We start from the raw sequence: 26788 nt of genomic DNA on the forward strand, positions 1-26788 counted from the left end.
AGGTTTTCAATTGGGGCGGATCAATAGTGTATTAGAGCTCACCTTGACCCTGTCTCTCCCCCTTCTCCCTGGCCCCCTTCTCCCTGGGCCAGCACACAGGCCAAACTACTCTCCCTCACAGCAGGGGGCGGAGAGGGGGAGAGATTGCATTACTGCCTCCTTTTCTTGGACCAAAGTGGCAGAAAATGGCACAATAAAAAGAGGGATAGAGGACAGAACGAAAGAGAAATAGAAAGAGGAAAAGTGAGAGTGAGGGAGAGAGAGAGAGTTGTGGGGTGGAGGTGGTCCATACTGGTTGTTGTGTTGTGTGTGTTGGCAGACAGTGACTATACATGAGGAGATCTGACTGAGGGACATATAGGCAACAGAGACCATGCATGGGAAATGAAAGCACTGTGGCCCTATGGGTTGCAGCTGGTTCTATTTAGGAAAACAGATACATGTGTACTCTGATGCACTCTTCTTGTACAACCTTCACTATATGGCACCATTCTGTTGTATAGGGTTCTGTCTTTACTCTTTTGGACCTCCTGTTGTAGGTTGATTTATTACATATGGTCTCCATGACATGAATATAATGTTGAGCCAAAAAGCAGTTGATTTGTTATGTATATTATTCTTTTCTGTCTTTACATTGTGAGTTTGTGAATCTTAGTCTTGGCCTGGCAAACGCACATACATGCACGTGCACGCACGCAAGCACAAACCCTCAAACACACACACACAGTCGACAGGACACACTACATCACAACACGAGGACACAGTACTTCACACCATTTCAGGGGACAGAAGCAGGGGCAGAGGGAGCGAGGAGATGGGGAGCGATTGAATGAAAAAAATTGATCCGGGAATTTAGCATTTAGACACAGTTTACAAAGCGATATAGAGGGGAGGCGCGGGAGCAGACGGGAATATAGGGGTAGGACACTTAACTTTACTATAGGTCAGTTTTGGCCCAATTGACTAACTGTAACCCCGGAGTAGGTTAGGATGTACTGTAAATACCCGCGTGGTGTAAATAAATGTTACAATAGTGTTTTTGTTTAATAGAATTTAACTAAAATGACAGGATTGTTGGAGGAAGTTGGCATGTTTTTTTTTGTAGAATCTCAGTTCATGTTCCCGTTAACTTGCCCATATGGAAACTAGCGTTTTTCACTCATTCCCGTTCAAACTATTTCATAATATATATTTGTTGTTATTGTAAATAGATGCACAACCACGTCTCAATAAAGGTTTATAAGGAGAAACACTAATTCCGCCACTAACCTCCCCACATTTCCTAATGTTGTTCACATTGTCACCCATCCACACTTGGGCGCACATGTACATGCAGGGACTCTCAACAACACACTGTCCCTCTTGCTGAGGGGAAAAAATAGAAGAAAAAAGGAGAGAAAAGAAATCGATCGCCGGGGATAGCGGTGCGCGTCGGAGGATCGTATCTTGTCAAAATAATATATTACCCTCATCCCCGGCTGATCGATGCGGTGGATTAGGGACGGAGGGCTCCCTCTCCCCTCTTTCTCCCTCTCTACCTCCCCGGCGCTCCTTGCAGTTTAATATTTACCTTCGTGAAAGAGCGGCCGTGACGGCGCTCACTCCTAATTGATTCCGACACTTGGGGCTCTCTGTTTGGGCTGCGGATGAGAGAGGGAGGCGTTTGTGGAATGCAAAGAAAGAAAGAGAGAGGGAGAGGGAGGGAAAGAAGGAAACAGTGTCGAAGAAAAGTGTGTAAACAGTGAATGGACAAAAAAAATGAAATGAAAATGCCTACAACGAGACAAAAAACATTCTGAAGATTGTGAGAGCAGTGACCTAATGGAAAATGGGAAATTATGTATTTAGGGAGATGGATGAAGTGAGTAAGAGAAGGATAAAGGGCAGAAGTGAAAAGGTTAGGATAAGTCTGTGTTAATGATGTGGAGGTAGATTGATAGAGAGATGGAGTAGCCTAACAGATGGATTGAAAAGAGAGAAGGAAAGTAAAAGGAAATAAGGGTGAGAAGTGTAAGAAGAGAGATGGGGGGGGCGGGGGTAGTAGAAAAGGATGGATAGCACGGCATGGATAGAGAGATGGGGGGGGCGGGGGTAGTAGAAAAGGATGGATAGCACGGCATGGATAGAGAGATGAATAATATGACAAGGATGGAGGAAATGAATGTGGAAGAGAAGGGGAAATGGAGAAAAGCAGGGGGAAATGGGAGAGTGTGGAAAATTGGACAGGAGGAGAGGAAGAGAAATGGAGGCATAGGGAACAAGGAGAGAAAACGAGAGGGATTAAGAGAGCGACAGAAAGATACATGACAGGAGTGGTGGACATAGAAAACCTATCAAATGGAGCGTAGGGGAAAATAGGGGATGAGGGAAGAAAAGCGAGAGAGGTGACAGGATGATATCGAGGGGGATAGACTGAAAACAGGAGTTATAGGGAGGGAGGGGGCAAGAGACGGACATTTTTTTCAATGGAGGAACTGGCCTGTCATCTTGTTCCGCCAGCACAGAGCGCTCCTTTAAAATACGGGGAGCAGGCAGGCCACACAGGGTGACTTATGTGTATATGTAGGCTTTGTCAATATATCTTTCTGTCTTCCTTCCTCTGTGCTCCCCTTTTGCTCCCTTGCTGTCTCCTTCCAGCTCTCTCACTCTCTGTTTCTCTTCAGCTCCCTCTCTCTCTCTCTCTCTTTCTCTCTTTCTCTCTCTCTCTCTCTCTCTCTGTCTTTCTGTCTCTCTCTCAGTCCCAGTTGAGTAATCTCATTTCTCTCAGACCAGCACATCGCTTTATATCTCTCCTTATCTCTCTGTATAGTTCCCACACAGATTCACAGGCTATGTGAAGGTTTTAATCCCGTGAGGATTTATACATGAAAAATAACCAGAGGGACATTAACTTGAACACACATTCAGTTGCCTCTGTAAATTCTCCAGGTCTGTGTCCCACAATGATGACACAGTATTATTACGAGAGTCTGCAGGGGAGAGGGATAACCGAATGAACAGTGTAGTGTTCCAAGGTGTAGTATACATTTATGTAGTATACATTTCCTGTCCCTGAAATACTTCAGCGAGCAGGCCTTTCTAGTCGACCTGGCCCGGGTATCCTGGAAGGATATCGACCTCATCCCGTCAGTAGAGGATGCCTGGTTATTTAAAAAAATGCCTTCCTCACCATCTTAAATAATCATGCCCCATTCAAGAAATTTAGAAGCAGGAACAGATATAGCCCTTGGTTCTCTCCAGACCTGACTGCCCTTAACCAACACAAAAACATCCTGTGGCGTTCTGCATTCGCATCGAACAGCCCCTGTGAAATGCAACTTTTTAGGGAAGTTAGAAACCAATATACACAGGCAGTTAGAAAAGCCAAGGCTAGCTTTTTCAAGCAGAAATGTGCTTCCTGCAACACAAAGTCAAAAAAGTTCTGGGACATTGTAAAGTCCATGGAGAATAAGAACACCTCCTCCCAGCTGCCCACTGCACTGAGGATAGGAAACTCTGTCACCCACGATAAATCCACTATAATTGAGAATTTCAATAAGCATTTGTCTACGGCTGGCCATGCTTTCCACCTGGTCATCCCTACCCTGGTCAACAGCACTGCACCCCCCACAGCAACTCGCCCAAGCCTTCCCCATTTCTCCTTCTCCCAAATCCAGTCAGCTGATGTTCTGAAAGAGCTGCAAAATCTGGACCCCCACAAATCAGCCGGTCTAGACAATCTGGACCCTTTCTTTCTAAAATGATCTGCCGAAATTGTTGCAACCCCTATTACTACAGTGCCTTGCGAAAGTATTCGGCCCCCTTGAACTTTGCGACCTTTTGCCACATTTCAGGCTTCAAACATAAAGATATAAAACTTTATTTTTTTGTGAAGAATCAACAACAAGTGGGACACAATCATGAAGTGGAACGACATTTATTGGATATTTCAAACTTTTTTAACAAATCAAAAACTGAAAAATTGGGCGTGCAAAATTATTCAGCCCCCTTAAGTTAATACTTTGTAGCGCCACCTTTTGCTGCGATTACAGCTGTAAGTCGCTTGGGGTACGTCTCTATCAGTTTTGCACATCAAGAGACTGGAATTTTTTCCCATTCCTCCTTGCAAAACAGCTCGAGCTCAGTGAGGTTGGATGGAGAGCATTTGTGAACAGCAGTTTTCAGGTCTTTCCACAGATTCTCGATTGGATTCAGGTCTGGACTTTGACTTGGCCATTCTAACACCTGGATATGTTTATTTTTGAACCATTCCATTGTAGATTTTGCTTTATGTTTTGGATCATTGTCTTGTTGGAAGACAAATCTCCGTCCCAGTCTCAGGTCTTTTGCAGACTCCATCAGGTTTTCTTCCAGAATGGTCCTGTATTTGGCTCCATCCATCTTCCCATCAATTTTAACCATCTTCCCTGTCCCTGCTGAAGAAAAGCAGGCCCAAACCATGATGCTGCCACCACCATGTTTGACAGTGGGGATGGTGTGTTCAGCTGTGTTGCTTTTACGCCAAACATAACGTTTTGCATTGTTGCCAAAAAGTTCAATTTTGGTTTCATCTGACCAGAGCACCGTCTTCCACATGTTTGGTGTGTCTCCCAGGTGGCTTGTGGCAAACTTTAAACAACACTTTTTATGGATATCTTTAAGAAATGGCTTTCTTCTTGCCACTCTTCCATAAAGGCCAGATTTGTCCAATATACGACTGATTGTTGTCCTATGGACAGAGTCTCCCACCTCAGCTGTAGATCTCTGCAGTTCATCCAGAGTGATTATGGGCCTCTTGGCTGCATCTCTGATCAGTCTTCTCCTTGTATGAGCTGAAAGTTTAGAGGGACGGCCAGGTCTTGGTAGATTTGCAGTGGTCTGATACTCCTTCCATTTCAATATTATCGCTTGCACAGTGCTCCTTGGGATGTTTAAAGCTTGGGAAATCTTTTTCTATCCAAATCCGGCTTTAAACTTCTTCACAACAGTATCTCGGACCTGCCTGGTGTGTTACTTGCTCTCTGCGCTTTTAACAGACCTCTGAGACTATCACAGTGCAGGTGCATTTATACGGAGACTTGATTACACACAGGTGGATTGTATTTATCATCATTAGTCATTTAGGTCAACATTGGATCATTCAGAGATCCTCACTGAACTTCTGGAGAGAGTTTGCTGCACTGAAAGTAAAGGGGCTGAATAATTTTGCACGCCCAATTTTTCAGTTTTTGATTTGTTAAAAAAGTTTAAAATATCCAATAAATGTTGTTCCACTTCATGATTGTGTCCCACTTGTTGGTGATTCTTCACAAAAAAATACAGTTTTATATCTTTATGTTTGAAGCCTGAAATGTGGCAAAAGGTCGCAAAGCTCAAGGGGGCCGAATACTTTCGCAAGGCACTGTAGCCTGTTCAACCTCTCTTTCGTGTCGTCTGAGATTCACAAAGATTGGAAAGCAGCTGCAGTCATCCCCCTCTTCAAAGGGGGGGGGACACTCTTGACCCAAACTGCTACAGACCTATATCTATCCTACCCTGCCTTTCTAAGATCTTCGAAAGCCAAGTTAACAAACAGATCACCGACCATTTCATATCCCACCGTACCTTCTCTGCTATGGAATCTGGTTTCAGAGCTGGTCATGGGTGCACCTCAGCCACGCTCAAGGTTCTAAACGATATCTTAACCGCCATCGATAAGATACAATACTGTGCAGCCGTATTCATTGACCTGGCCAAGGCTTTAGACTCTGTCAATCACCACATCCTCATCGGCAGACTCAACAGCCTTGGTTTCTCAAATGATTGCCTCGCCTGGTTCACCAACTACATTTCTGACATAGTTCAGTGTGTCAAATCTGAGGGCCTGTTGTCCGGGCCTCTGGCAGTCTCTATGGGGGTGCCACAGGGTTCAATTCTTGGGCCGACTCTCTTCTCTGTATATATCAATGATGTCGCTCTTGCTGCTGTTGAGTCTCTGATCCACCTCTACGCAGACGACACCATTCTGTATACTTCTGGCCCTTCTTTGGACACTGTGTTAACAACCCTCCAGACGAGCTTCAATGCCATACAACTCTCCTTACATGGCCTCCAACTGCTCTTAAATACAAGTGAAACTAAATGCATGCTCTTCAACCGATCGCTGCCTGCACCTGCCCGCCCGCCCGTCCAGCATCACTACTCTGGACGGTTCTGACTTAGAATATGTGGACAACTTCAAATACCTAGGTGTCTGGTTAGACTGTAAACTCTCCTTCCAGACTCACATAAATCATCTCCAATCCAAAGTTAAATCTAGACTTGGCTTCCTAGTTCGCAAAAAAGCATCCTTCACTCATGCTACCAAACATACCCTCGTAAAACTGACCATCTTAACGATCCTCGACTTTGGTGATGTCATTTACAAAATAGCCTCCAACACCATACTCAACAAAATGAATGCAGTCTATCACAGTGGCATTCATTTTGTCACCAAAGCCCCATATACTACCCACCACTGCGACTTGTACGCTCTCGTTGGCTGGCCCTCGCTTCATACTCGTCGCCAAACCAACTGGCTCCAGGTCATCTACAAGACCCTGCTAGGCCTTATCTCTGCTCGCTGGTCACCATAGCTGCACCCACCCGTAGCACGCGTTCCAGCAGGTAAAGTGAGGGAATAAAGTATTTGATCCCCTGCTGATTTTGTACGTTTGCCCACTGACAAAGAAATGATCAGTCTATAATTTTAATGGTAGGTTTATTTGAACAGTGAGAGACAGAATAACAACAAAAAAATCCAGAAAAATGCATGTCAAAAATGTTATGAATTGATGTGCATTTTAATGAGGGAAATAAGTATTTGACCCCTCTGCAAAACATGACTTAGTACTTGGTGGCAAAACCCTTTGCAATCACAGAGGTCAGACGTTTCTTGTAGTTGGCCACCAGGTTTGCACACATCTCAGGAGGGATTTTGTCCCACACCTCTTTGAAAATCTTCTCCAAGTCATTAAGGTTTTGAGGCTGACGTTTGGCAACTCAAACCTTCAGCTCCCTCCACAGATTTTCTATGGGATTAAGGTCTGGAGACTGGCTAGGCCACTCCAGGACCTTAATGTGCTTCTTCTTGAGCCACTCCTTTGTTGCCTTGGCCATGTGTTTTGGGTCATTGTCATGCTGGAATACCCATCCACGACCCATATTCAATGCCCTGGCTGAGGGAAGGAGGTTCTCACCCAAGATTTGACGGTACATGGCCCCGTCCATCGTCCCTTTGATGCGGTGAAGTTGTCCAGCTGCCTTGAGATCATTGACAAGATCCTCCCATGTTGTTCTGGGCTGATTCCTCACCGTTCTCATGATCATTGCAACTCCACGAGGTGAGATCTTGCATGGAGCCCCAGGCTGGGAGAGATTGACAGTTCTTTTGTGTTTCTTCCATTTGCGAATAATCGCACCAACTGTTGTCACCTTCACACCAAGCTGCTTGGCGATGGTCTTGCAGCCCATTCCAGCCTTGTGTAGGTCTACAATCTTGTCCCTGACATCCTTGGAGAGCTCTTTGGTCTTGGCCATGGTGGAGAGTTTGGAATCTGATTGATTGATTGCTTCTGTGGACAGGTGTATTTTATACTGGTAACAAGCTGAGATTAGGAGCACTCCCTTTAAGAGTGGGCTGGGCGTGGGGCTGGGCGTGGGGCTGGGCGTGGGGCTGGGCGTGGGGCTGGGCGTGGGGCTGGGCGTGGGGAGCTATGGGGGGTTGGCATCCTGCACTCTATGGGGTTGGAGCGGGAGCCTACTAGGTGCACTCATGAACTATTTCTAAACACATTAGAGCTTTATTGAAGGGGTATTCTGAGTTATGACAGCTCATGCTCTCAGACAGGACAGGCCCCGTTTAGATCCATTTCTTCTGGATTCAGTCAATTCAAAATAAGTATTGAAATTCATTTAATGGATCATCAATTTTTCATTTTGTCTCTCTCACTTTTCAATTCATAATTTGGATTTCAATGTATCTCATTTGAACTGACTGAATTCAAATGTAATTGACTCCAGCCCTGCAGTATGGGACAACTCTTGCCTCACCCCCTCCTCTACAAATGGCAGGCAGGTTTGTGGGGAGGACGGGTGAGTGCGAGACAGCGGGAGGAGAGTTCCCCTGGAACGAGCCATAACTTATTTATTTTACTGAACAACACAGAAATAGAATCCCAAATCCATCCGTGACTTCCTCTGTTCCTGTTTCATTCTGTCTTTCATTCCCTTTCCCTGTGTGTGTGTTATTTATTTCTCTCTCTCTGTCCTCTCTCTCTCTCCCTCTGTCTGTGTATTTCTCCCTCTCTGCTCTTTATTTACCTCTCTCTCCTGCTCTCTCCGGTGGCTCAGGGAGCAGTAACAGAAGTGTCAGTTGTCATTATTGGTCTAATTCAGTAATCCGTCATCGAGGCTCACTGTATGCAGCGTATTATACGCCGGCACAGCAGGTGTACAACGCACTGAGGTGGAGATTCCATTTGACACGCACAGAGGCGAGGGCCGACGGGGGCCAGGCTGGCGGGCATGCTGTGTGTGTGTGTGTGTGTGTGTGTGTGTGTGAGTAGTAAAGGTCTTCTGATTTCACTGGAAACAAAGAGTTCTGAGAGGGATCAGTACAGAGAGGAGCCACAGTCACATAGGAGTTCAGAGGGACAGGGTTAAACACACACAGTTACACAAACACACTCAGTTACACAAACACACTCAGTTACACCAATACACACACAATTACACAAACACACTTAGTTACACCAACACACTCACACAGTTACACAATCATACTCTGTTACACAAACACACTTAGTTACACCAACACACTCACACAGTTACACAAACGTACTCTGTTACACAAACACACTTAGTTACACCAACACACACAGTTACACCAATACACACAGTTACACCAACACACTCACACAGTTACACCAATACACACAGTTACACCAACACACTCACACAGTTACACAAACACACTCAGTTACACCACACCCACAGCCAGACACAAAGCCAGTTGGTCAATGAATAGTCAGTAGTGCACTGAGAGAAGGAAAGGCTATCATACCTATAGCTATCAAAATGACTTCCGAGAGAGGTTTCATTTCTTTGTGGATATCGATGAATGAATATGCAATGTAGAAATGAATGATTTGTCTTCCATGATAGGATTATCAATATGATTAATGGTACTATATTCATTTTGATAGTGATGATCTGGGTATTATACATCGTGATTGTATTAGGAATTTCAGCTCTCCACAACATTGATTGTGTTTCCATGTTTTTTTTACTGTTCACCCTGTTTCATCATTTATTGCCGTTATGAATACACGTTGTCATTTTTATATTACACGCTTTCCATGTTCATCAACGAGTTTGTCTTATTGCCATATATTGAAGTCCATTTAGAGAGTGTCCAGGTTGAATCAAGATGACCCTAAAACTACAACTCCCATCTCATAGCACTGCAGTCCTAGTTTGCCGGGGGGTCTCAAATGGAATCTTCTTTAGTAAGTGTATTGTGAATTGTGAGGACAGCGTAGCTCTGCTTTCGTTCTCTTACTTTTATCAATTTGTATGGGAGCTCCCACCTCTCGGTTCCCCACGGGTATGGTGGGTTTGATCACGTTCTCAACCCCACAAGGCTGCAAATCCAGTAACCACTGTAAGTGTTTTAAACAGTTTAAACTATCATCGTGCTTCACGCTGTGTCTAGAACCCCTATACTTGTCTCAGACCACACCCCTTCCCTTCCGGTAGGCTACTTTACTTTGAGGTTGTTTTTTGAGGCACACGGTCTCGTTCAATGGCATCACGTACAGTCTTATGTGGATATTCAGCTGGTGCATTTTTCAGTTGCTTTTAAATTAAGAAAGTTAAGAAACAATTTCCCAAGATTAATACTTGCGTTTCTTTAGCCTACCAATTATAATGTATCCAATTTGATCTTCCCATGGTCGTTTTTCTAGGCTACTGTTTCGATAGAATTACGAATTGTACATGTCATTGTAATCCAGGCCAGTAAAATTTAACCAAGAAGCAAACACATTTATGCTTGTAATATTGTCCATAGAATAACTGAAGAGTTTAACCATCACTAGGCAGACAAGGAACGAAAATAAATTAGCGGTTGGCCTATAATAATAACAGTAATAAGAATTATTATTATTATTACTACTACTACTACTATTAATAACAGTAATAATGATAATAATAACAATAATAATAATAATATCAAAATGGAGAACATTTATTCATAAATTGTGAAAATACACATGATTCGTTGACTAAATACTTTTCAGTAGGCTACTTATCAAACATCATGCCTATAAATCAAACACACACAAAAAAACTAAATGCTACCACTATTTTTGTATCCGTTAAATAATTGATATAGCTCACTGATGTTATGAGCTTGTTGTTTCAACATTCAGACATGTAGGCTATTCAAATTTCCCTTCGTATTCATCTGTAGAGTGCTACTTTCGGTAAACATGAACGATCGAGTCAGGGCGTAGAGACAGGAGGCGATGGAAGGGGGGGGGGGGGGGGGGTAATGAAGAGGAAAAGCACCTGTCTGCACGGTTCTGGGGGGAGTTCAACCCGCGGTTTCGCTTTTGCAAAAGCTGCGGTAATGAGACAAGACTAAGAACAAACGGATAGCCCAAACCGGCGGCGGCCAATCCGGTTGAAGACAGAAAGAAATGAACAACTAACAACGGTCCATTACTGTCCGACTCTCTTTCTGAAAAAAAGAAAAAACACTTTCCATCTCTCATACTTTTTTAGATCGAAATCTTTACGAATTTTAAAAGGTCTGTTAGAATCTAGATCTTGTTTGCATTGCAACAAATCTCAACATTCGTCACACAATGTTTTACTATGAAATAATGGACACGAGAGGGATATGGATGGGCTGCGAATTAAATGAAGGAGTAATAGCCTAGGATTTAGAAAAAAAACGTAGAAAAGAATACAGGAAACGAAGAGGCAACTTGAAATAAAGGAGGAGAGGAGTGATACAGCAGGTGAAGAAGAGGGGGGATGTATGGAGACAGACAGAGGGAGAGAAAGAGAGAGGACTTGGGCAGAAGGAGGGAGTGTGTTAGACAGAGTTGGGAGGTAGTGGCAGAGAGATTAATGGTCTGTGTTGATGTTTGGGGCAGGGCACTCACTGCTTTGGCCCTCTATGTAATTCTGTACTTAATCACCATCATTATGACACAGGGAGTGGACGGAGGAGAGAGGGAAGGAGGGAGATAGAGAGAGAGAAAGAGGAAAGGGGGAAACCGAGGACAGATAGAGAACAAGGTGATCATGGAGGTTGATGATGGAGAGGGGGTACTCGGAGGAAAAGAGAGCTAAATAGAGGAGAAAGAGAGGAGACTCAGGACAGATGAAGGAAAAGAGTGGGTACTGGATGTGTGCTTGAAATATTACTGTATGCCTGAGTGAGCAGGAGATGGAAGATAAGAAAGAACAGGAGGGAGGGGGGGGGGAAGAGCTATGACAGAAGATGTAAAATGAGGGAGGGAGGGAGGGAGGGACGGAGGGAGTGAGGGATAGAAAACAGGATGAGAGAGGGAGCAGCATGAAAGAGTACGTGTTGAAGAGTAGGGAGCTGCTCTGCAGATGATGAAACGCTAATTAAAGTAAACGAGCTACCTGAGCCCTTCGACTAACCCCTTGTCACACTGTCAAGAGCAGGAGAGAGTGAATGAACTAGGGAGGGAGGGAGGGGAAGATGTAGTGGGAAGATGAGACAGGTTTATGGAAGACAGAAGTTCTTGATGTTCAATAGTTGTGCCTTTAGGTCCAGGTTTAGTTTCCCATGTTGCCTTTTCATGTGAACCATTATGAACTAAACAACTAAGTTTACCCAATACCTCTTGTTATGGGTATTTTCTATACTTTACATGGCATCGGCATTGTTTATGTGTAATCTGAATCATTTATGTTCCGTATGACCTTGTACCAGTTATGGACAGTTGTCACTGTTCATTTTGGTATCCAAGGAAGTGTATTGAATGGGTGAAAGTGCCACTGTTGAGGGCCAGTGCTCCAGTGTTGCACCGAGGTTGGGCTGTAGTACATATCCTTTTCGTTTTCCAACATGTGCACAACATGGGCTTGAAAATGTCCTCCGCTATCCCAAGATGAGCTCTTATGTCAAGTAGGGAACAGTAACAGCAGTTGGCATGACTCGTGGACTTATTTGCCAAGTGCCCTTGAATCGATATCAAATATCTTGGGTGATTTGGAAATAAATAGCTACCATTATCATATAGTGTATGTTTGATGTCATGCTTCTTCCACTGTATGGGTTGGGGTGGTTTAACTACATGTCATTGTAACCACGGTGTTCTTTTTACGGACCAGTCATTTTCAGGGTTCACATGTTTTACCATAGCTAGTTTTTTTGTATGTAGAGAGCCATGAAAACATATAAGTGAACCCCGTTATTAAAGATACTTTGTTGTCATCCTGTCACTATTACAATTGGTCCTTTGGTTGTTACCCCTTCGTGATATTTCCTTAGTCCATCAAGCATTTTGTTATCTAACTAGCGAGCTCTATATAAATCCAACATTCTTTATTTCTTAATGCTCATATTCATTCAATTAATCCCGCGTCTAATTCGTTTATATATTTATTTAGCCCGTCTCGCTATTCCTCTTTCCTTTTTTCATCTCTTTCTCCAACGATTATCCTGGCGTCTAATTAGAAATCGATGCTGTTGGGGCCGGCGGGTATTTGCGATGTGTTTGTGGACATTGAGAACAATTCCCCCGACAGAGACAGAGAGAGAAAGAGCGAGAAGAAAGAAAGTAAATATGAGGAAAAAACACACACACCTCCTCAATTTACCATACTGACAAGCAACTTCACTCCTTCCAGCTATTCTTCTTTTTCAAAAGCAGTAAAAAGCAAGTAACGGAGAAATGAAAATAATATCATTTTAAACAGTGGCGCGAGGGATTTGAGCGGGGAGTGCTTTTAGAATAAATAAACGATGAGGGGTATTTCAAAACGCTTGAAATGAATGAGCATAGTTCAACACTAAAATACAAACAAATGTTACCAACAACAGTTTAGAAATAAATGGTATCGGCTCGGTCACCAAGGCAGTATGCAGGATGACCATTGGCCTTCTCAGTTTTAGTCTTTCTGCTTAATGTAGGTTTAAAAAAAACTATTTTTGGGTTACCGGTATTAGCCTTTTTATTTACTTATAATTTCCTTATTATTTGTATTATTATATTAATAGCTTACTATTATCATAATTATTATTATTATCATTATCGTTGTGATTGGTTATTATGCCTGTATTTAATATTCATATAATTTGCTGAATGTTATTTTTTAAATAGATATGTAATGCATTGCTGAATTTTTGTGTCTGTGCCTCTGCACCTGTCTGCTCTATTCTGATACGGATCCAAAGTCTCTTCCGGTCGGCGCGTCCCGTGGAGAGGAGTCGGTAGAGGCGACGGGTTAGCACGATTACTGCCGGAGCAATCGAACCTAAACGAATTAGGAACCCCAGATGCCGGTCTGGGAGAACATTTTAAAACGAAGTGAAAAAGGAATGAGAGTGCGCCCTTTTATTAGTTCAGCTCACACCGGTGCCGTCTGTGTTCAGCTTTATTTCTCTACCCATAATCAGTTTTAGCTGTTTTTTGTTGTTGTTGACCCGTACAACGAAATATATCTCTCCTGCTTTATTCGGACTTTGTTGAATTCAGTGTCAGGAAATGTCAAATTTGGGAATACATTGTCATCTTTTAGCGATAAGGAAAAATAAAATAAGTTGTTTTTCTCGGTGTTGCCTCACATTTCGTCAGCCCCTCTGATGCTTTACTTGGCAAAGGCAATCTGCTGGTGTGTGTGCCTCTGTTCGTTGGTTTGGTATTTGAGTCAGTCAGTGCATGCATGTCTGTCAGTCCATCTCTCCATCTCGCGCGCTCATTAAACGTCCCTCTCTCCCCTTCCCGGCGTGTTTGTGCTCCCACTCCCGCCCTCCTTCCTCCTCGCCTCGCTCTCCCCTTGCCCATGGCTATATGATCGTGAAAAATGTGTTTACAAAACTCGCTCTCTCACAGATCAAACCACACGCGAATCAAAGACTTGGAGAGAGAAAGAGAGAGGAGGGAAGAGAGGGGTGTGTGTAATTTAAAAATTCGGTGGTTTTTTTCCTTGTGCATGTGGATGTCTGCACATGGCTCCTTTGGCAATACAATATCTTTAAGCCCAAAACAACTGTTTGTGTTTCATAGTTAAACATGAGACACAATATAATATTGATGATGGCTCCTTGACACACTAACACGGTGAAACACCGCCTGCCTCAGTTCGGTTGATCATTAGTGTGTATTACACGCCCGTACAATACTGTGCTAACAAGCACCGCACCTGAGATAAATTGTCATCTGTAGTTGAGCTTTCAGAAGTGTGACAGGAATCGGTTTAATTGACAGTTAGAGAAGCGTTTGCTGTTGTTTTATTTCTCATGTTGCTTTTTCTCAAAGTCCATTTTAGGCCAGTCATTTTTGTGAGGATGATTATGATGATAATGGTGGTGGTGGTGGTGGTGGTGGTGTGTGTGTGGTGCTCAGGTATGTATCAGAATATGGTGGGAGATGGAGGGAGGGAGAGTAGGGATCTTTAGATTCATCATAACAAAAGAGGAGACTGAATATAGAAGTGGGTAATACAATACAGTATTGATGGAACAATGGGGAGAGGAAGAGGAAGAAGAGGAAGAAATTAAGAGAGTGACTTGGCGAGACACAGAAGGGGATGAGAAAGAGAAGAGTGTGAGAGGAGAGAGTGAAGGGGTACAGAGAGGGGGATGAGAGACATGGAGGGAGGGGCAGACAGACAAGTGGGGGAGTGATTATAGCAGGGTTTATGTATGAGCTATTGATTTAGTCGGTGGTGACTTCTTGAGTGGTTAATTCGGGAAGTGAGAGCGATAGAGAGAGTAACTCACTGACCAGGGAGGAGGAGGGATAAATAGAGAGGGGGGTAGAGAGCAGGGAAGGGAAGGATAAGGAGGAGAGAAGGGTCTGTAACAAGTGCATCTCCTCATGGGGTGAAATCATCGACAACGGCAGCTTTTATCACCATGCATCTAAAGACAGGTGTTGAAAGCAGGGCGGTACAGTATTGGTCTCCTCAGGATGGAGTTAAAGGTGTCATTTTTCTGCTAAACTTTGACCTCTGAATCCCATAATCTCTGAATCCCATAACCTCTGCGTCCAAAATGCAACCATTTTTCCTTTGAAGTGCACTACCTTCAACCAGGCACTGCTGAAGCTAGTGCACACTATAGGAAATATAATGCCATTTTAATCCCCTGATCTGACAAACCACCATGCAAGATTTAAATGGGCTACATTCTGATCAACAAAGAAAATATTATGTTCAAATGTCTGATTTTTGCATAAAACAGTCGTCTTACATGAACAAGTTTGATAGCTTTTGTTATCTTTCCAATCTCATGCTCTCACTTTCTCTACAACTTTGCAATTATGAGACCCCCCCCCCCCCCCCCCCCCCACACACACACACACCTTCCCTGTTTAGCTTTAGGATAGGGTGAAGTTGAGCCCATAGGTCACTAATTTGCTCTATAGAAACAGCAGATGGATCTCCCCTTCTCACTGTCTTACCCTGTCTGAAGGAGTCAACATCAACCCTAACCCTAAATGGAAACCTAACCCTAAATGGAAACCTAACCCTAAACCTAATCCTTATTGTAACCCTAACTCTAATTGTAACCCAGCGAAATTTCTGCTTTTGTCTGGTCCCCACGAGGATAGTAAAACAAAACCACACCCACACACCTTGCATCTGGAAGTAGTCATTTGCAGTTAATCAAACTCGGTGAAATTTCCTGATCATTAAATATATTTCGTATATATGTTTGTAGATGTAATCATGTATGTGCGTGTGTCTTTGTGTGTATTAGACGTGAATATGCGTGTCTCCGCTTGTGTGAAGTTTAAGGTCCGCTCGCCAGAGCAGTTTCTTTTCCTCTTTCTCTTTCCCTCTCTCTTCCCTCTCGCGCAGGTTTTGATCTCTCTGCCGCGAGATCAAAGGCGCTCTCTGGCTATTAGTCAGCGCAAGCCATTGATCCCTCATCGATCCACGCGAGACACAGCCGCCCCGTGAACACCGTACTAGGCTCCCCAAAGCTCTCCCGCGCGTCGGGAGAGAGAGAGCAAGCAAGGAGAGAGGGAAAACGCAAAGGGGGGCAATGTGTGTGTGCGTCTGTGTGGATTTTTCACTGGCACCGGTAGAGCCAAGCTCGAGCTTTTTCTTTGCCGCGGGACATGAAACAATGAGGCTCGAGCCGGTTTTAATAAAGCGCGCTTTCCCTCCTTTCAACTCTGGCGCTCGGCGGACGAGCCGGCAGCGGAGAGCGATCGATAATTAATGACGATGAATAATTTAACCCTATCGATTGATACTTTTTCTTCCTCTTTTTTTCTTCGTATTTTTCTCCTTATATCTTAAGGCCGGTATTCTGTAAAGTGGTGATACCATATCACATGCAACACTCTCCCTTCACCATCTCCTTAACTTGAGCAAGTTTTCCAAACATTCGCTTCCTCATCCACATGCCAATCTACTGTATATTTATATATAATTTAGCTTCATAACTTAACACACTAGTTCGTTTTCTTAATAAAATCGTCATCATTGGGGTTCACATACAAAACTTTACCCCATTTATTTCCCCTGGTTGATTCCACGTAATTTCAGTGAAATTAAGTTGAACCAATGTGAAATAGGGCCTAGACTTTGAATTGACGTCTTTTCCCAGTGGGATGGCTGTTTGGTGATGTCGATTCACATACACACATACAGTGGGGCAAAAAAGTATTTAGTCAGCCACCAATTGTGCAAGTTCTCCCACTTAAAAAGATGAGAGAGGCCTGTAATTTTCATCATAGGTACACTTCAACTATGACAGACAAAATGAGAAAAAAATCCAGAAAATCACATTGTAGGATTTTTACTGAATTTATTTGCAAATTATGGTGGAAAATAAGTATTTGGTCAATAACAAAAGTGTATCTCAATACTTTGTTATATACCCTTTGTTGGCAATGACAGAGGTCAAACGTTTTCTGTAAGTCTTCACAAGGTTTTCACACACTGTTGCTGGTATTTTGGCCCATTCCTCCATGCAGATCTCCTCTAGAGCAGTGATGTTTTGGAGCTGTTGCTGGGCAACACGGACTTTCAACTCCCTCCAAAGATTTTCTATGGGGTTGAGATCTGGAGACTGGCTAGGCCACTCCAGGACCTTGATATGCTTCTTACGAAGCCACTCCTTCGTTGCCCGGGTGGTGTGTTTGGGATCATTGTCATGCTGAAAGACCCAGCCACGTTTCATCTTCAATGCCCTTGCTGATGGAAGGATGTTTTCACTCAAAATCTTACGATACATGGCCCCATTCATTCTTTCCTTTACACGGATCGGTCGTCCTGGTCCCTTTGCAGAAAAACAGCCCCAAAGCATGATGTTTCCACCCCTATGCTTCATAGTAGGTATGGTGTTCTTTGGATGCAACTCAGCATTCTTTGTCCTCCAAACACGACGAGTTGAGTTTTTACCAAAAAGTTATATTTTGGTTTCATCTGACCATATGACATTCTCCCAATCTTCTTCTGGATCATCCAAATGCTCTCTAGCAAACTTCAGATGGGCCTGGACATGTACTGGCTTAAGCAGGGGGACACGTCTGGCACTGCAGGATTTGAGTCCCTGGCGGCGTAGTGTGTTACTGATGGTAGGCTTTGTTACTTTGGTCCCAGCTCTCTGCAGGTCATTCACTAGGTCCCCCCGTCTGGTTCTGGGATTTTTGCTCACCGTTCTTGTGATCATTTTGACCCCACGGGGTGAGATCTTGCGTGGAGCCCCAGATCGAGGGAGATTATCAGTGGTCTTGTATGTCTTCCATTTCCTAATAATTGCTCCCACAGTTGATTTCTTCAAACCAAGCTGCTTACCTATTGCAGATTCAGTCTTCTCAGCCTGGTGCAGGTCTACAATTTTGTTTCTGGTGTCCTTTGACAGCTCTTTGGTCTTGGCCATAGTGGAGTTTGGAGTGTGACTGTTTGAGGTTGTGGACAGGTGTCTTTTATACTGATAACAAGTTCAAACAGGTGCCATTAATACAGGTAACGAGTGGAGGACAGAGGAGCCTCTTAAAGAAGAAGTTACAGGTCTGCGAGAGCCAGAAATCTTGCTTGTTTGTAGGTGACCAAATACTTATTTTCCACCATAATTTGCAAATAAATTCATTAAAATCCTACAATGTGATTTTCTGGATTTTTTGTTTCTCATTTTGTCTGTCATAGTTGAAGTGTACCGATGATGAAAATTACAGGCCTCTCATCTTTTTAAGTGGGAGAACTTGCACAATTGGTGGCTGACTAAATACTTTTTTGCCCCACTGTAGCTCCAAAAGGTCCATCGTTTTCAAGCACCCAATGCTTATAGGCCTACATTGTATGGTCTTTTCTGTTGTTGTTGATGAAATGACATGTTGTTTCTGAAGTGGTTTAACAGTTTTTTGGGATTATAGTCAATTTTACAGGTTCATTTCAAGTCCTCCATAATTTTCCTGTCTTCCACCCCCTGCACTTCTCCCTCCCTCCCTCCCTCCCTCCCTCCCTCCCTCCCTCCCTCCCTCCCTCCCTCCCTCCCTCCCTCCCTCCCTCCCTCCCTCCCCCTTCTCTTCTTACAAACCCATACTACAGTCCCTCTGTTCTTCCACCCTGAGGCTGACCAGAGTGTCAGAGCTAACCAGAGAGAGGAACAGAGGGAGAGGGGGTAGAAGGATAGGGAGAGGGTGTTCAGTTGGGCATTTTCAGGGGCAACCAAAAAAGAAAGATGAGACAGATGTACAGAGTTTGTTTCATCTGTTGGAAACAGAGAGCGAGAGAGGCCAGACTCATATCTCTTCTCTTTTTTTTGAGACCCTACACTTTTTCCATCTTTGGACACCACTGGAGACAAAATGTTGCCAGAATGTCAGTCTGTCCAACTTCCATATCTGGCTGTTACTCTTCGCTCTGCTCCCTCTCTGTCCACAGTCTCTCCATTACTTGTCTTTCTTCTGTTCCAAGTACCCACTCTACCACAAGTCCTCACTTTACCCCTGTTCCAAGTCCCCACTCTACTGCAAGTCCCCAATTTACCCCTTTCCCAAGTCCCCATTCTACTCCAAGTCCCCACTTTACCCCTTTCCAAGTCCCCATTCTATTCCAAGTCCCCACTTTACCTCTGTTCCAAGTCCCCACTTTACCTCTGTTCCAAGTCCCCATTCTACCCCAAGTCCCCACTTTACCCCTTTTCCAAGTCCCCACTTTACCTCTGTTCCAAGTCCCCATTCTACCACAAGTCCCAACTTTACCCCTTTTCCAAGTCCCCACTTTACCTCTGTTCCAAGTCCCCACTTTACCCCTTTTCCAAGTCCCCACTTTACCTCTGTTCCAAGTCCCCATTCTACCACAAGTCCCAACTTTACCCCTTTTCCAAGTCCTCACATTACCTCTGTTCCAAGTCCCCACTTTACCCCTTTTCCAAGTCCCCACTTTACCCCTTTTCCAAGTCCCCACTTTACCTCTGTTCCAAGTCCCCACTTTACCCCTTTTCCAAGTCCCCACTTTACCTCTGTTCCAAGTCCCCACTTTACCCCTTTTCCAAGTCCCCACTTTACCTCTGTTCCAAGTCCCCACTTTACCCCTTTTCCAAGTCCTTACTTTACCTCTGTTCCAAGTCCCCACTTTACCCCTTTTCCAAGTCCCCACTTTACCTCTGTTCCAAGTCCCCATTCTACCACAAGTCCCCACTTTACCCCTTTTCCAAGTCCCCACTTTACCTCTGTTCCAAGTCCCCATTCTACCACAAGTCCCCACTTTACCCCTTTTCCAAGTCCCCACTTTACCTCTGTTCCAAGTCCCCATTCTACCACAAGTCCCCACTTTACCCCTGTTCCAAGTCCCCACTCTACTGCAAGTCCCCACTTTACCCCTTTTCCAAGTCCCCACTCATCTGTCAGACCTGATTTAGTGAAATGCAGTTCATTACCATATAGAATCTGATTCTACATTTCCATTCACAGAAAAGCTCAATAGTGAACAGGTTCAGGTGTACTATGGGGTTCCAGGGCACATGTTATAGGTGTATTAGTGTAACAGTGGAACAATAGTTGCCCGTGTAAAACTGGGACAATATGTCTCATGCTCTGCCTTTTTTTGTTATTGGTGATTAGAGTAATCCTTCATCTATACTGTTGTATTGGGTGGCCATCAGTTACTGTGTGAGACTGGTCTTTTCTTTGGTCCATTATAGGCTCGTCCCCAATGCTACATGCAAACCTCTTTGTGAGTATCTTTTAGCCTTTGTTTATGCACTGTGTGTGTGTAGTCTGCATCTTTGGTAAACAATGAAAATGTTATTTTTCAACCCTGCGATAAATGTGTGTGTATTGATTCAGTTAGTATCCATGGTTTCAACAACGCCTCATTGTGTGTGCTATTACTATCACTATCAGTACCTGTACACTGGTGTTGGTATGTGTGAGTAGAGCATATATATATATATATATATATACCTGTGACTCGGTGTGTCTGTGTGGGTATAGACACTCCATTAGTCTATCAGTGTGCCTCTGTATCTGCCAGTGTGTGTGCATGAGGAGCAGTATTCCCTGTGCTGCTAGTTATAATGTTTCTGGGGGTGATAGGGGGAACTTGAAAGCCCTGTGCTGCCCAAATCAAAACTAACAAGGAAATGATGGGGGCTCCTTTATCTCCTCTCTGGCCTGGGGGGCTGAGGGGGGCGAGAGAGGGAGATTGGGAGTCGGGGTGGGGAGGGGGCCTGGCTTCCTCTTTGATTTGTAAAAAATGCATTACCTCCGAAATCAAACAGAAAATTACTGCGCCGAAGCAAAACACACAGAGCAGGAGAGGGAGGAAGAGAGAGAAGACAGTGGACAGGTGGGAAAGGGAAGGGAGGAGTCAACTGTGGAGATAGGCTGGCAGATAGATAGGAGATGGGTGCATATAGATTTTGAGGAGGTGCATAGGAGGAAAGAGAGGTAGACCTTGTCCGGTACTAAAGCACCCATATTGTGTGTCCTCAGAGTACAGACTGGGGTTTAGGAGTCTATGGTAAATGATAGGATGATGTGCTATTGAAGGCCCAAAGCTCAAGGGAATAGGGAGAGGCATAGATTGTTGCAAACATAAAATGACATATGGAATCATAGACATATAGGAGCTCTACGGCTGTAAAGATCAAATAAATAGACAAGTTGAAATTCAGTACAGGTCTCAAATATGCTTAAATACTGCTTAAATACTGTACATATAACCTCTAAAAGTGTAGAAATAATTCCACAACAATCTCTGGAAAATTGTTTTGAATGTACAGCTTCCCAGAATGCATAGTTATCTTAGTAAATAATTGAACAGGGAGTATAGGCTTGTTAGTTACAGGTGAAGAGAATTACTTGTGACAGACAAGAGTGTGCACTCAGAGGGACAGTAAAAGGAGGGACAGTAAAGGAGGGACAGTAAAGGAGGGACAGTAAAGGAGGAGCAGTAAAGGAGGAGCAGTAAAGGAGGAGCAGTAAAGGAGGGGCAGTAAAGGAGGAGCAGTAAAGGAGGAGCAGGGAGAACAAGAAAATGAGGAAGAGAGGGAAAAGAAGAAGGGATATATGCATTCAGACGATGGATTCTGAGAAAGAAACAGAGGTCTGAAAACACAAAGATGAAGAGAGCGGGAGGAGCCACAGTCCAATGACTAAAAAGAGCGAGAGGGTGAGGGTGAGAGTGCGAGAGGGTGAGTGTGAGTGAGAGAGAAATGCCTGGAGTTACTAATAATAATTTATACAAACACACCTCAATAATTCACGTACCATTTCAATGCTGGAGGGAAAATCCACATTTCACAGAGCATAATTAAATACAGACAGAGAGGAGAAAGAGATGGAGAGATAGATGGAGAGACCAGCATTAAAGATACTTTTGCAGTGGCAAGGTTTATTTTCCATTTGAGGTTTGTAAAACAACCAAGATGAAATTGTAATATCCAAACTGTATCCAATCTCTTGAACTCGTCTCACTTCATTCACTTCATCCTAACATTGACAGATGTTCATCCTTAGTATTTCACCATTCACCTCCACAGTTGTCTAATGTGCACAGTCAAATTACAACTCTGTCTTTAGTCATATTCACTCATATTACAGGGTCAGCCATAGTAGTATGGCACCCCTGGTGCAAATGAGAGTTAAGTGCCTTGCTCAAGGCACGTCGACAGATTTTCCATCTTGTCAGCTCGGGTAATTAGAGCCCACCGCTCCAACCACTAAGCTACCTGCCGCCCTAATTCACAGTTTAATTTCTATATTCAGAGGTTATTTTCTCAGAAATAAAATTATGTGAATGTTCAGACAGAAAGACTGTGCTGATCAACAGTTTGCTGGCTAATAAACATGTCTGGATGTATTTATTCTGTACATTTACCTGTTGTGAATTTCACTAGCCAACCCAATTCCAATTTTTGGGCATTTATTTGGCATATTCGATACAGATCTAATCTTAGGTATTAGTAATGTGAAAATATGAAAATACTTCAGCTTTATTTGTTTTTACACTCCTGGCCTTGGTTCTCATTTTAGTGTTTATGTTTGTAATTTTCTCCTCATTGTATTACAAAATATGAATTATTTTAAATGATTGTCAATTGAATATATCAGTCTTTCATGTTACGTCTTTGTCAATATAGCCGTTATAACCACTAAACCACTAACCATTTTGGAATGAATCACTACTCCCTACTCCCACTTTTTGATCAAAACATCGTCTCTCTATCACCTCATTATCCTGCTCCTTCAAGTTTAAAGAGATTCATTTCTCATATTCTTTAAAAATACTGTAGGGATGTCCACCACATTGCATCAGTTACTGCTCTCTGACCCTGCTAGATCACGCCATCAACACATGATCTACAAAAGCTCTTGATATATACTATGTGTAACGTTGATATAAGGGACTCAAAACCACGGTGTAAAAACATCCCCTGCCCTTTGCCCTGCAGGTCATCTCTCACCTCGGACTTGGTTAACTCATCCCTCTCTCCCACCTTTTCTCACAGGAAATAAAAGTAATTTGAATTAAATTATAATTTTTCCCTCTCTCCCCTTCTCTTCCTCTGTCTCCCCATCTCTCAGGTGTAGTGGAGGCATGGACTGTAACTGTGTCAGTGATCTGTTGCTCACCCCCCCTGTCCCTGCCCTCTGGACTCCAGGTGAGGCAAGCAGGATGGGGGCACTTTTTTGCGGAAGCCGGGGTACGTGGTTTGGGGAGTTGGGGAATTTATTAGGGTTGTGGAGGAACATTTGATTCACTTTTGGGGGAGGGCAGATACCAGTTATACACTAAGGGGAGATGTACAAAGTGCTTGTACCTGTGCAATGTTTTGTGTTAGATGTTATTATCAGCAGGAATAAAATAGACAACAAAAAACCTTGATGCTAATTTACCAAACTGTCTTTATTTACACTTCAACTAACTGCATTATTCCTACCTCTTTATGTACCTATTTGTAGTAGGTTTACCTGTATTCCCTTGCATTATTTTTCCCTGTGTTACTGCTTAGTACGTCAGGCCTTTGATAGCTAGTGTTTTCTAATGGTCAATATGTATACCCCAACAAGTCTGCATTATAAAGATAATTTGTTATTTATGAATAACCAAAAACTTTCCACACACATCAGTGAACAATTAACGTTTCTAATTTGTTACAATTCATGTTTCCTTACTTATTCTGCAAGGGCTAATTAGCCAGAATTCTTGTTCAATTGATGAGCTATTTAATTATATTAAAAGTGTACGGCAGCAGGCAGTTAGAATTCAAGTATTATCAAAATGTAAGTAGCATCCATCAACTCCGAAAGAGAGTAGAAATCTAACTGACCAGCTAGCGGGTCCAAGCTAGAGGCCGTTAGTAGTACCACAGAGCAACATTGCTGTAAGCATGCTCTATGATATTAACCACATCATCTCTTAACTGTATCACTCCATCAGTCATCCGGACAGCTAGCCCCTTTGGCCAGCACTCACCATTCACAAACCAATGGGCCTCAATCTCATCCTCCCACTCTCCTGCTCCTCCTCCTCAGGCATTGCCTTCCCAGACTGGGCCTACAAGCCTGAGTCGAGCCCCGGCTCGCGACAGATTCAGCTTTGGCACTTTATTCTGGAGCTGCTGCAGAAGGAGGAGTACCAGAGTGTGATTTCCTGGCAGGGGGAATACGGAGAGTTTGTCATCAAGGATCCTGACGAGGTGGCCAAACTGTGGGGCCTCCGGAAATGCAAACCCCACATGAACTATGATAAGCTGAGCAGGGCGCTAAGGTAGGAACTGTGTGCGTGCGTGTGTGCGTGTGCGTGTGCGTGTGTGTGTGTGTGTGTGTGTGTGTGTGTGTGTGTGTGAAGTTTTTCTGATATTTTTCAGTAAAAGAAGCCAGAGAAAGTAGCAATATTTATTTTTTGTGGATTTAAGTCCTATGTGTCCCATTCACCTCCCTCCATGTCAGTAAAAATGGAAAGAAAAATATTATGTTTTTTCCTTATAAAATGTCAATATCCTCGATTTCACCTTATTTTCCATTGTCCAAATGGAAAAGTTCACTCTTAAACCTTCGTATAAAAAATTCAATAAGAATTTTGCAATTAATCCCCCATATAAAATAGCTTGGATTTAGACCTACTGAGAATAAATCCTTCTGCCTTCTCAGAAATACTTGTCTCAAAACTCTACGCATTGCTATGTGATTTAAGCTATAGCCCTGCTACCTATTCTGCTATACATCATTCTATTTAATTTACCCCGCACCCCACCGCTACTCGTTGTTTGCTTATGCAAATGAAAATACGCACACACACACACACACACACACACACACACACACACACACACACACACACACCCTGTTACCGCCCTCCCTGGTTTCCCCTGCCCTCTCGTTAATGGGGGCTGTCGTAGGGGTCTAATTGTTATGAATTGGCTGGGGCCATAATTAGCCTTCTTGATTAGCCTAGCTTAATTGCTCAATTAAGGGCCACGGCACAATTGCTACGCAAAGCAAAAGTGTACAAATCATTGCGAGGGCCCCAACCGTTTGTGGTGGATACATACTGATATACATTGTATTTGGAAAGTATTCAGACCCCTTCACTTTTTCCACATTATACTAAAATGGATTTTAAAAATGTATCTCATCAATCTACACACAATACCCCATCATAATGACAAAGTGAAAACAGTTTTTTAAAAATTGTTGCTAACTTATAAAAAACAGAAATACCTTTTTTACATAAGTACTCAGACCCTTTGCTATGAGACAGGAAATTGAGCTCAGGTGCATCCTGTTTCCATTGATCATCCTTGAGATGTTTCTACAACATGATTGGAGTTAAATTGATTGGACATGATTTGGAAAGGCACACACCTGTCAGAACAAAAAACAAACCATAAGTCCAAATGAATTGTTCCTAAAGCTCCAAGACATGATTGTGTCGTGGCACAGATCCCGGGGAAGGGTACCAAAACATTTTTGCAGCATTGAAGAACAAAGTGGCCTCCATCATTCTTAAATGGAAGAAGTTTGGATCCACCAAGACTCTTCCTAGAGTTGTCTGCCCGGCCAAACTGAGCAATCAAGGGAGAAGGGCCTTGGTCGGGAAGGTGACCAAGAACCCAATGGTCATTCTGACAGAGTTCCAGAGTTCCTCTGTGGAGATGGAAGAATCTTCCAGAAGGACAACCATCTCTGCAGCACTCCAAAAATCATGTGCCTTTTACTCCTCATTAAAAGGCACATGACAGCCTGCTTGAAGTTTGTCAAAAGGCTCCTAAGGTGTCATGTATTGTCATGTTGTGTCTTGTTTCTGTCCTTTCTCTTCACCCTGTCTCCCTCTGCTGGTCGTATTAGGTTACCTTTTCTTCCCCTCTTTCCCCCAGCTGTTCCTTGTCTTCTCTGACTACCTCGTTCACCCCTTTTCCCACCTGTTCCCTTTTTCCCTCTGATTAGGTCTCTATATCTCTCTCTGTTTTTGCTTCTGTCTTTGTCGGATTCTCGTTTGTGTTACTCATGCCTGAACCAGACTATCGTCGTGTTTGCTGCAACCTTGTCCTGTCCTGTCGGAATCTGCCTGTTCATCTAACCTTGTCCTGTCCTGTCGGAATCTGCCTGTCCATCTGAGCCTACGTGTGTTTCATCATTAAAGAAACTCTGTTTTGTTAATTCGCTTTTGGGTCCTCATTCACCGCATAACATAAGGACTCTCAGTCCATGAGAAATAAGATTCTCTAGTCTGATGAAACCAAGATGGAACTCTTTGGCCTGAATGCCAAGCATCACGTCTGGAGAAAACCTGGCACCATCCCTATGGTGAAGCATGGTGGTGGCAGCATCATGCTGTGGGGATGTTTTCAGAGGCAGGAACTAGAGAAATAGTCAAGATCGAGGGAAAGGTGAATGGAGCAAAGTACAGAGAGATCCTTGATGAAAACTTGCTCCAGAGTGCTCAGGACCTCAGACTGGGGTGAAGGTTCACCTTCCAACAGGACAACGACCCTAAGCACACAGCCAAGACAATGCAGGACTGGCTTTGTGATAAGTCTCTGAATGCCCTTGAGTGGCCCAGCCAGAGCCCGGACTTGAACCCGATCTAATATCTCTGGAGAGACCTGAAA

General features: G+C 43.5%; 1 protein-coding gene across 2 annotated transcripts in view; it reads left to right on the forward strand.

Moving 5' to 3' along the window:
- The window catches only part of LOC118938391 (ETS domain-containing transcription factor ERF-like), a 52676-nt gene that overhangs the window by 13013 nt on the left and 12875 nt on the right, over nucleotides 1-26788 (forward strand). The window contains exons 3-4 of one of the 2 annotated variants that reach the window (XM_036942215.2): nucleotides 23259-23335; nucleotides 24210-24444. In XM_036942215.2, the coding sequence (XP_036798110.1) occupies nucleotides 23272-23335; nucleotides 24210-24444 (299 nt within the window). In that variant the 5' untranslated portion in view covers nucleotides 23259-23271. Of the gene's footprint in view, nucleotides 1-23258; nucleotides 23378-24209; nucleotides 24445-26788 lie in introns of those variants that run through there. The other variant, XM_036942199.2, reaches the window with a different exon arrangement.

This window comes from Oncorhynchus mykiss, chromosome 2 (genome assembly GCF_057628025.1).
Source record: "Oncorhynchus mykiss isolate SJ-2025 chromosome 2, ASM5762802v1, whole genome shotgun sequence".
Classification (NCBI taxonomy): Eukaryota; Metazoa; Chordata; class Actinopteri; order Salmoniformes; family Salmonidae; genus Oncorhynchus; species Oncorhynchus mykiss.